The sequence below is a fragment of the Lithobates pipiens genome, unplaced genomic scaffold (genome assembly GCF_037356315.1).
Source record: "Lithobates pipiens isolate NorthernLeopardFrog02 unplaced genomic scaffold, aLitPip1_a1.2 Scaffold_13, whole genome shotgun sequence".
Classification (NCBI taxonomy): Eukaryota; Metazoa; Chordata; class Amphibia; order Anura; family Ranidae; genus Lithobates; species Lithobates pipiens.
Genome location: NW_027507718.1, coordinates 401,782,403 through 401,794,649, shown reverse-complemented (window position 1 = coordinate 401,794,649; position 12,247 = coordinate 401,782,403). Strand labels below are relative to the sequence as shown.

Genomic DNA, 12,247 nt, shown 5'->3' with positions numbered 1-12,247 from the left:
GGGGTGAGCAAAGCCAACAAACAGTGAAAAATGGGGTCTGTCATCCGGAGAAAATTCCTGAAATCATCAGGGTTATTTTCCTGGATCTCCCGCAGCAAAAGCATATGAGAGAATTGGTCACGCTGGATTAACCAATTCTTGGTCCATTAACTCCTCCCCATCCTGTTCATGGACTGGGCTTGGGTCAAAGTAAGAACCCCGACAGCAAGCTCCCGCACAGCATGAACTCTACGACGAGTACATTACCGCAACATGGCTTCAAAATGGTCGGTTGGTAAGAATGAACTAACCAGATGCATTTAAGAACAGCAAGACCTGTGAAGTGTGAGCTGAAAATCAGCAATGAGCGGACAAGAACGCACTGAAAAACAGATACGAACTGACTACATGCACTGAAAACCAGATAGAAACACACAAGCACAAACTGAACAGCAGTAAAACGATCGGAATAAGCACGAGTCTGAAACACACGAATTGTCTGTCACCCAACTTCTACTAACACGAGATAAACATAAGATTAGCAGAAGGAGCACAAAGGGTGGTGCACTAGGTATTGAACTTACATTTTCTAGTGCCGTCATATGTGTTGTACGTCACTGCGCTCTTGACAATCGGAATTTGGTGTGACCGCGTGTATGCAAGACAGCTTGAGCGGAATTCCATTGGAATCCCGTTGGAAAAACCAACAGAGCTTTTTCCAACCAAAAAATTCTGATTGTGTGTACGTGGCATTAGTGAATGACTCACTGAATAAAATGAGAACAGCTCCTCTATTAAATCATTTTAGTGAACATTTACTTTGCTAAATGAACAGTTTCTACACCTTAAAGCTGAACTCCAGACACCAACCCTTTAATTTAAATATGTTTCTCAACAGACACAAAGTGCAAAAGCACTTACTGCACACCAAATGCCTTTGCAAAATCAGGCATTGTTTTATAAAAGTTGCAGTGACATCATCCCTGTGCTACGGATAATTTGTGCATAAAACAGAGCAGAGAGAACAAACCCACACACTATACTCTGCCTGCAAAAAACATGAGGAGCCGGCAGATACAAGAAAAGTTACCCAGCAAAAGAAGAAAGAGCAATAGTGGTCGGTCTTTATTACAGGAAGCTCCTGTACAAAGGAAAAGATTCATGTAAGTATATACATGCTTCTTCTATTTAGAAAATATTTGTTTATCCCCTCATTTCACTAATGAGTGAATCTATTGGGGGCATAGCACCAGGTTTTCTATATTATTGCAGAATATGATTTACTTTTTTTTGCCACTGTTGCTTCCTGGAGTGATAAAAGATAGCCCTATGTAAACGCTAGTCACATTACCAATTGTAGCTTATAAATAGCTAATTGTTTCTCTGTCCCCATGTGACAGTACTGGTCCAATCACCATTTCACATGAAGTGAATGACATGTCCTTCCATAGCTTTAAATTTAATTACTTCCAGTGCCTGAATGAAGCAAGCAATAGCCAGTTTATGCTAACACCAGTATAGACCATGGCTTTACATTGTAAGCAAGACAGGTTTGTTTTAAGCAAATCAACTGTGTACAGTATGTTATCTGAACATTTGTTAATAAAAACATAAAAGTGCACCTTTACTCACAAATAATCATAATAATAATAATAATAATAATAAAAAGAATTGCTATTTTATAGGGAACCTATAGAAATGTTAATGTGCCCAAGCAGTACCCTGAAAAATATCAACATCATTTCTGTCCTATGCCTACAGCCTCATATCTATAAATCTGCAAAGTAAAAACACTGCTGCTCTTACAGCTAGTTTTATGAGACTTGGAGATGTCATTACTGTGCTTCTCACTGTTCTTCTTGCAAGAGAGGGATCTGCTTCATGCATTATGTTGACCTGTGCTTTTTTCACACCTTCTGCACTATTTATATCCCTCCACTAGTATTTTGACCATCAGTGATCAAATGGACAGCTCTGAAATAAGTATGCAAAGCCCTGCATCTAAAAAGATGACCATCTCCACACAGAGACAGCGATAGTGCAGTAAAAAGGCATGGTAGGTCAGATGCTCATGCACACTGCACTGTAGTTGAGCAGTATGGGATATGTAGTTCCAAAACAGCTGGGCTGCCAAGGTTCGCCATCATTGCTATAGACAATAGTGGGAACTAGTCCTTTGTCTTACGCCTGACCTTTTTGGCCACATCATCCATAGTTCAGGTTCTCTTTAATTGCAGTGAATTTAAGATTAATTTAGCAGTTAATCAATCCATTTCTACATATATTACCCTAAGGACTAACACACAAGGGTGCCCAAGATATATTTCATATGCATTTTTATATGCTTGTATTATTTGTTTGGTATGTGTATATCACATGATTCCCATTTACCAGTATAAGGAAATGAAGCAAATCAAAACCTAATCCCAACAGTCCTTGCCTGCTAGCCTTAAAACAGATTCAGTAACATCCTATCAAGAGTTGCAGAGGATACCGTTGTGACTGGCTCTGGCATCTGTGGCAATCCCCAGTGAGGAAGAATCGATGCACAGTGTAATATGGAAGTTGATTTATTGCTGTCAGAGCTGGTAATACAACCCAGCCAGCACTTTGACAATTGACCTAGTTTGCCCAAGTCCTGCCACTGTAACAAATGCAAGAATGTCTGTGCATCTAGAAACTAAAAAGACACACATTTAAAAAAAGTGTGTGCTAGAACTAAATATCTGCAACAGCACTTGAGTTGTCTAAGATTGTAAGCTCTAACAACCATGGCCCTCTGATTCCTACTATATTAAATTGTATTGTAATTGTACTGTCTGGTCCTTATGTTGTAAAACACTGTGTAAACTGTTGGCACTATATAACTCCTGTAATAATAATATTAATAATATATTCATAGAATTATGCTTAATAACATTAATTCTACCAGTGGATGGACCAATATAAAATAGAGGAGTGGGCAAACATATGGAAAATGAGGTTCAATGTAAGAAAATATAAAGTAATGCACTTGGGAGATATAAATATAATTGCAAGCTACTTGCTAGGGATTGAACCCCAGGGGGGAACCAAAGATGGAAAAGGATGTGGGAGTCCTAGTAGATGGCAGGCTCAGCAATAGCATGCAATGCTAAGATGCTGCAAGCAAGGCCAACAGAATATTAGCATGCATTATAAAAGGTATTTACTCAAGACACTATAATTCTATCAATTTACAAAACTTTGGTCCTTGAGTATGCCATCCAGTTCTGGTCACTAGTCTACTGGAAGATGTGCTGAAACTGGAGAGAGTTCAGAGAAAGGCAACACAGCTAATAAGGGAACTGGGAGACCTTAGGTATTAGGAAAGGCTATACATATTAGGTTTACTTTCCCTGGAGAAGAAACGTGTTATGCCCCGTACACACGAGCGGACTTTTCGACATCAAAGGTCCGACGGAACGATTCCGGCGGACTATTCGATCGTGTGTGGGCTGCAATGGACTTTTGATTTGCAAAAATCCGACAGACTTTAGAAATGGAACATGTTTCAAATTTTTCTGCTGAAACTCCGCCGGATCCAGTTCCTATCGAAAAATCCGCTCATCTGTACGCTAGTCCGACGGACAAACAGCGACGCTAGGGCAGCTATTGGCTACTGGCTATGAACTTCCTTATTCTAGCCCGGTCGTACGTCATCACGTTCGAATCCGTCCGACTTTGGTGTGATTGTGTGTGGCCAAGTCCGTTCATTCGGAAAAGTCCGTCAGAACTCTGTCAGAACTCCGTCAGAACTCCGTCAAAAGTCTGTCGGACCTAGTCCCTCGAAAAGTCCGGTCGTGTGTACACGGCATAAGAGGAGATATGATTGCAATTTATAAGTATCTAAATGGAGATCCTAGCATAGGGAGGAAACTGTTCAGTCTTGGTTCATTCAAAAATGACACGTGGTCACTCAATGAAGTTGGGTGAGAGATGGTTTAACCATAAATTGTGTAAGGGGTTCTTTACTGTCTGGATGGTAAAGATGTGAAACTTGTAACAAACTAATAAAAATAAACTTGCTCTTACAAAAATGAAATGCAAAAGCAGCTGACACAATACATTGGAAGTGAATAGCAAATAACATACAAAAGGTGCAGGTCTAAGAGATTGTCAAATTCGTTTTAAAAGGAAAGTTCAACCAAAAGAGTCCAATTAGTGTGAAATCCAAATGTTAATGAAAAATCTTGGGAGATATCCTCCACGACAGGTGCACACATACTGACTCTTACTGCCCAAAGAGGACCACTAGATACAGCTGTCTATTGCGCTTGTTACAGAATCCAATCAGCTAAACACCAAGCATCAGGACTCCACCTCCACTTCATAAGGACCTTGATGGATGTGAAGTTCCAACAAAGCAAAGAAACACTTCATAGTGTAGTATGTCCAATATAACGTTTAATAAGATCAAGAAAACACACTCAGCATGTGTAGGAAGGGTCCCTGATGATGTCTCTATGACGAAACACATTGGGTGGAGCTGAATCATGTGACATCTCCACACACGAAGGTCGGCCATCTTGATGGTTGGAAACGTTCTTATTTTTACCATTGAGGTATATGCAAGCTTTTATCCTACACGTAATGAGTGTGTTTGCTGGATTTGTATTAAACTTTATACCAGACATACTACACTATGATGTGTTTCCTTGCTTTGTTTGAGCTTCACATCCATTGAGGTCCTTATAAAGTAGAGTCTTTCTAAGGGTGGAAGAATTTTGATGTTTGGCATTTAGCTGATTGGGTTCTGTAACAAGCAAACTAGAATGCTGTATCTAGTGGTCCACTTTGGACATTAAGAGTCAGTGTGTGTGCACCTGTTAGTGGAGGATCTCTCACAAGATTTTTCATTACCATTTGGATTTCACACTAATTGAACTCTTTTGGTTGAACTTTCCTTGTAAAACTAATTTGACATCTCTTAGCGCTGTACCTTTTGTATGTAAAGATGTGAAACTCCCTTGCACAATCAGTGGGGTCAGCGAGTAGTGTTGATAATTAAAAAAAACTAAACTATTAGATAGGCATCTTAGAAAAGACAGTATACAGGGATATGGGAAGTGGTAAAGTCATAAATGCATACACACACCCACACAGGTTGAACTGGATGGACTGATGTCTTTATTCAAGCTTACTGATTATGTAACTATGTAGTATCTTGAATACTATTTCAAGCAGCTATTTTGAAACATTCAAAACTATTGGTCTGTAGCTATAGCAGACAACCTTGCCCCTACACAAAAGCCTCTACTTACAGCACCTGCATCTGTCAGATTATTTCGTGTGTTGACATTTTGTCATTATCTTTCACAGATTTGAGACCACCAATAACAGGAGCAGGATATGTAATCAGATGAGTAATTAGACAGAAAATAACTTTACCTTGCAGTGTACTAAACAGGTGCAAAGTTACAATTAACCTCCCTGGCAGTATGATTCAGTCCGGTTTTAGGTGCTGAAAGCGGTACAATTATTTTGCATGGAAATCTGGCGTTTTATTTTGTAGTCCTGTAATTCTTAGGAATAACTCTCTTAAATCTGTTCAAACCAGAGTCTAGCAGACATCCCGAGTATGATAAAGTTTATAATATAATAAAGAATAATAAAAATGATTCAATAATGTAATCAAATCCTAAAACACTGAAAAAGGGACACGTTTTGGTTGCTATGGACAATCTCCAAATTTCATGCAGAAAAAAACAGTATTTATAATATAAAAGTGCATGCAGGGCATTGCACAGACCACTAGGGACAAAGGGGGTGTGTATTTTTTTAATACAGCACTGTAATCTGTAAGATTACAGTACTGTGTGTGTTTTGTGTCTTTTTACTTTTTTGAATTTGCCACCGATCTCCGCTCCCGTGCGCCGTAACGTTGCAGGGAACAGAGCTCGGCGGCATTCGGCACTGTGAATCGAGCTGAACTCGATCACACAGCACGGAGGACATAGCTGGATCCAGGGGACAAGGTAAGTAACTCTCACTGTGTCCTCCCCTGCATCCAGCAAAGCGATCCCGAGTTTGGCTCGGGGTTACCGCTCCTGCTAGTAAATTCCCAACCCGAGCCAGACTCGGGATTACCGCTGCAGGGGTTAATAGGGCAAAACATGGTAAGAATGGTAAAGAGCATGCATACACTGCAGAATAAGGCAAACCAGATTTTTAAAGATGCACAAACATGCAAATGTTGTCCAATTAGGGTAAGATATGGTTGCATAGCAAAGTCTCTACAATGCCTTGCAAAAGTATTCAACCCCCTTGGCTTTTTACCTATTTTGTTACATTAAAGCCTTTAGTTCAATGTTTTTTAAATCTGAATTATATGTGATGGATCAGAACACAATAGTCTAAATTGGTGAAGTAAAATGAGAAAAATAAATACATAAAACTATTTTTCAGAAATAAAAACTGATCATTGACATGTGCGTCTGTATTCACCCCCTTTGTTATGAAGCCCATAAGCTCTGGTGCAACCAATTACCTTCAGAAGTCACACAATTAGTGAAATAGTGTCCAACTGTGTCTAATCTAAGTGTTAAATAATCTGTCATTACACCTTTTTGAAAGGCCCCAGAGGCTGCAACACCTAAGCAAGAGGTACCACTAACCAAACACTGCCGTGAAGATCAAGAAACTCTCCAAACAAGTAAGGGACAATGTTGTTGAGAAGTACAAGTCAGGGTTAGGTTATAAAAAAATCCAAATCTTTGATGATCCTTAGGAGCACCATCAAATCTATCATAACCAAACGGAAAAAACATGGCACAACAGCAAACCTGTCAGGAGACGGCCGCACACCAAAACTCATGGACCGGAAAGGAGGGCTTTATTCAGAGAGGCAGCACAGAGACCTAAGGTAACCCTGGAGGAGCTACAGAGTTCCACAGCAGAGACTGGATTATCTGTACATAGGACGATAATAATATGCGCCTTAGATTTGGGATTTATGGCAGAATGGCCAGAAGAAAGCCATTACTTTCAGCAAAACATTTTGAGGTTTTTTTTGAGAGACTCCCAAAATGTATGGAGGAAGGTGCTCTGGTCTGATGATTTTTGGCCATCAAAGAAAATGATATGTCTGGCGAAAACCCAACACATCCCATGGTGGCAGTATCATACTGTGGAGATGTTTTTCAGCAATCGGGACTGGGAAACTGGTCAGAGTAAATGCTAAATACAGGGATATTCTTGAACAAAACCTGTACCACTGTGTGTGTGATTTGAGACTAGGATGGGGGTTCACCTTCCAGCAGGACAATGACCCCAAACACACTGCTAAAGCAACACTTGAGTGGTTTAAGGGGAAACATGTAAATGTGTGGGAATGGCCTAGTCAAAGCCCAGACCTCAATCCAATAGAAAATCTGTGGTCAGACTTAAAGATTGCCATTCACAAGTGCAAACCATCCAACTTTAAGGAGCTGGAGCAGTGTTGCAAGGAGGAATGGGCAAAAATCCCAGTGGTAAGATGTAGCAAGCTCATACAGACTTATCCAAAGTCACTCGGAGCTGTGATAGCCGCAAAAGGTGGCTCTACAAAGTATTGACTTTAGGGGGGTGAATAGTTATGCACATTGACTTTTTCTGTTATTTTGTCCTATTTGTTGTTTGCTTCGCAATAATAAAAAAAAATCTTCCAAGTTGTGGGCATGTTCTGTAAATTAATGATGTAGATCCTCAAACAATCCAAGTTAATCCCAGGTTGTGAGGCAACAAAATACGAAAAATGCCAAGGGGGTGAATACTTTTGCAAGGCAGTGTATATGACTCTTTAGTATCAGAGCCTCTGACTGAGCATCACTACTTCAGTAAAGCAGTTCAGAACACTAACAGTTAATTTTGCTTATCCTCATAAACAGAATCTCTTATGGCGAAGTCAAGAGTAGCTCTTGTAACAGAGACAAACAGCAGGAGGTTTCCTAGAAAATAGACTAGGAAATAGATGGAGGGGGACCCAAATGGAAATTCAGTATTCTGGTAGCATTTAAACAGGTGCTCCCCACAGTAGCTGAGTGTTCCAGAGATTCTGCATGTTATTAGGCTCTCACCTGGCTGCCCACATGCCAATTCTGCCATTGCAGGTCCTCATGCCTGGATTCAGATCACTTGCCCAGCTACTGCTCCCTCACCAGGTTTGCCCTGTTTGAGTTACAGAGTTAAGGGAATCAGAGAAGCTTATCTTCCCTGGACCTGTCTAGAGACTCAGGTTTGGAAAAGTAAAAAGTGGCCATTCTGTAACACCTAATAGAGAGCCAGTGCATTAGAGGCAGAGATTAAGGCATACCAGGCTGATTATCATTAGTTTGTTTTGTGATGTACCAGTCTAATTGTGATGTGTGTCATTGACATTGCCATTATTGTAAATGCTATAGAAATAATATATAATATTTGAAACCTACCTTTCTGGACTGTATTTCTTTCACATATAATGGAAGAAGAAATTCAGAAACACCTTCAAGTCGAATTCCTTTTTTAGTAACTCTTAAATTGCCCATGCCATCCTGTAGAGAAAATAATATTATCAATTGTAAGCTTATAAATATAGTTGTCCACCTTTAAACAGACAAAAGATTATTTAAGAAAATTGTCTATACCATAGAATAAAAAGTGCCATCTTATGTGAAGTATCTGGTTCCAGAACACTCCCAACAACATAATCTGACACACAATTGATACTTCACAACAGAGAGAAAAAAGCCAGACATATCAATATACCACAAAATCAATGTCTTAATGTGATGAAATATTTTATTTTGTTATTAATATTGACACCGCTAAGATATATAACTGAGGCTTAAGTTTGAAAAAAACAAAAAAAACATAATCTAAGCATTGCTATCACCTAGATGTCCTTGATCTGTTTAAACCTCTGTAAAATACATATGCTATTTTAAAGCCACAATTCATGATTTATTTCACAGAAACTGTTCCCATCATTGCTACAGCATGTAATGAAACATTTAAAAAAAACTGTATTCTTTACTGCATCCTAAAAATTCTTGTGGGTGAGGAGGACCCTGTGCTTTTGCCCAAGCAACTTTATGGAGGGGAGATGCAAGGCACCAGCTTGTTGCCTACATGGGATGTGTTCCCACATCAACAGTGTTCCTGGAACTTGCTAAGGGGACACATGCAATGTTTCCTATAGCAGAGCCTACAACAGTGGGCTATATAGGTGCCAAAATCTCGAAGCCCTTGTACACACGGTCGGACATTCCGACAACAAAATCCGTCTGATTTTGTCCGACGGATTTTGTTCGAAACTGGTGTTGCATACACACGGTCAGACAAAGTTATCGGAAAATCCGATCGTCTGTAACGTGATGACGTTATTTCGTTATGACGGGACTATGTTCAGGCTAGTAGCCAATAGCTTGGGTCTAGGAATTTGACCTGAGCATGTGTGGCACTTTGTCCAATCGGAATTCTCTACAAATGATCAGACAATGTCCAATCGGATCATGTTGTCGGAAAATTTTATAGCTCAGCTCTAAAACTTTGTCGGTCAGATATTCCAACGGAAACAGTCCGATGTAGCCCACACATGGACGGATTATCCGACAACACGGTCCGATCTGACATTTTCCATCAGAATGTCTGACCGTGTGTGCAAGGGCTAAGAGTTCACCTTTAGTCATTCTACAGAGAGGTGTCACTAGAATAAAGCTGAAATGTGAGCTGGAAACATCTGTGGGTAAGATGACAATTTTATGGAAGCTTACGCTCTATTTTAACATGAAACTCTAATAACCAAAGGAAACAGAGATAGCAACCCAATAATGGAAATGAGAAAATGAGAAAACAGTGTAAACGGTATTCAAACCACACATGTGAGGCACACATTCAGAAGATAGAACTGGCAACTCCAATAGTCCTTAGTCCATTTTATTTGACACATGAAAAAAAAATAAAGATACAAACGGGCTCACGCCTATTGGCTGATAGCTTTGTTCACAGCACCACATGTGAGGTATTGACGGGATTGTAGCACAAGACCTCCTCTGTTGCTTTAAACAAGTAACCTGGAAAAAATTTTAAAGCGTCGCCTATGGAGATTTTGGAGTATCGTAGTTTGTCTCCATTCCATGAACGTATGCAATTGATATGTTAGGTATCTATTTACTTGGCATAATATCGTCTTTCACAATATAGAAACACATTGGGCTAACTTCATTTTTTTTTACATTTATTAAAATATATTTTTTTTAAATGTGTTTGAAAGACCTCTCTGCAAATACAGTGTGACATAAAATATTGCAACGCCTGCCATTTTTTCTCTAGGGTCTATGCTAAAAAAAATATATATAATGTTTGGGGGTTCTAAGTAATTTTCTATCAAAAATACAGATTTTTAATTGTAAACAACAAATGTCAGATAAAGGCCCTGGTCTTTAAGTGGTTAAAGTAGTTGTAAATACTTAAATTGGACTCAACATTGCAGATGTATTTTTAGTAAGACGTGTCCGTTCAAACGTTAGTTTAAGGGCGTGGCAGCCCACTTCTATTGAAAATTAAATTACATTTCCATACAAAAGAATTTCCTTCACAGGGGTTTCAACTTCACAAAGCAAACAGCTGAAAAATGGTGAGCCCTGGTCAGCAGCACAGTTGTTCTCTTTGGTCGTCTTTTGCTTTCCAGCAAACACAGAATTCCAACTTGGCTGTATAGGCGTCTCCCTTGAGATATCACATCTCATAGAACCCAGGCTCTGCAGCTCCATGCTGCACAGGTCCACATTTTTACTTCTTGATAGGAGCCCACCTTATTCCTGTGCTGGCACACCTGGCCCCTGGCTGAGACCTCCTTTCTCCTGGCTGAACACACCTGACCTGTCTCCAAAATGGGAGCCCTGAGTTATTCTCAGGTTTGGCTTATGATGACCCTGCACAACTGTGTAAGTACACAGGCTGCAGGTATGCAGCAAAACCTGGACACAGGACTGTAGGTTGTGTCCCATCCAAGACACTTTGGAACCTTCAAGTGCCAGGCCCAGAACCATATGAAACATATAGTTTTATCACACTATCTGAGATATGTATTGCTTTATTGAATATTGCAAGCCGAAAAGCAGTTAAGAGAAAATGCTGACCTAACTGTCTATGGCTTTGCTCTGTCACTCGTCCGAATATTAAGAAAATATTACTAAAATAAAGCTTAGCTATTTCATCCTAAAAAAAAACTACAGTATCTCAAAATAGGCAGCTGGGCATTGCCTGAGGTAGTCTATATAGTGTGCAAGGTTGCATCTCCTACAAATTAATCCAAAGCATTTACAGCTGTATTGAATCTCTGAGCTTTCAGCGTGTGAGGTGGACTTAGGTGAATATTATGTATTCCAGTCTGTACTTCACAAAGTTATTAAAACATTGGCTGATAATTAAAATACAGATGGAAGGTGTGTTGTTGTATTCTTTGGCCTGATTCTGTCACAGAGCAATTGCTTATATTAGACTGTACAAGTAACCAGTCCCAATGGATATCTGATTCAGGAGCCATGCAAACATGTCATTGTGAAAAGAAAGCCAATAGCCTTGAATATCTTCGGCAAGGGACACTGGAAGGGAACTTTTCAGAATAGGACAGTTGGTTACAATGTCACATTAATATTCGTGACTGTTCTAGAAAACAATTGCCAAAGTTTCTAACTTTATTACACAGGGTGTATAGTTGATTAAAATCAGCTAAGAGAACACAATTAATCACTAAAACTAAAAGCTATCTACTGACATATTTTTAGTTGATCTTATGGATCCAAAATGTGCCTGATGCTGTTATGAGGGATCTGCAATCAATGGTCCTCTGCCTGTTTACCCTGGAGCTCTCATGATGTTAAAATTGTGCTGCTCTTAGTGCATGCATACCCACCCGACCTTTACTGTTAAGGACAGTCCTAGATATATGTATTTATTAATTTGTTGGGATTCTTGATTATGATTTCTACTTCATGTTTCTTTAAATAAATGTGAATACCCAATTTTAATGTCAACCGCCCCTATTACATTTTATTACCTGAATGAGCATAGAGGAATCCTACTCCTTTAAATTAGAATTGAAAAAAAGTGTTACTCAGAATGTACATGTATATGTGCTCTGACACAATACAGTCATGCAACGTCATTTCATGCTTAATGTGTACCAATCAGATGCATTTTTAAAGAACTACTTTAAATGTTTATATAATTTCCTCTGCCGATTCCCTTTCTAAACATAGTATCACACACGTCACCTCACACTCATATG

The 12,247-nt window shown here is 39.4% G+C and overlaps 1 protein-coding gene across 6 annotated transcripts in view; it reads right to left on the bottom strand.

Moving 5' to 3' along the window:
• SGCZ (sarcoglycan zeta) overlaps positions 1–12,247 on the bottom strand; it is a 1,585,391-nt gene that overhangs the window by 256,880 nt on the left and 1,316,264 nt on the right. For all 6 annotated transcript variants that reach the window (XM_077477426.1, XM_077477423.1, XM_077477424.1 and 3 more), the window contains one exon: positions 8,406–8,507. In XM_077477426.1, coding sequence (XP_077333552.1) covers positions 8,406–8,507 — 102 coding nt within the window. The remainder of the gene's footprint in view (positions 1–8,405; positions 8,508–12,247) is intronic.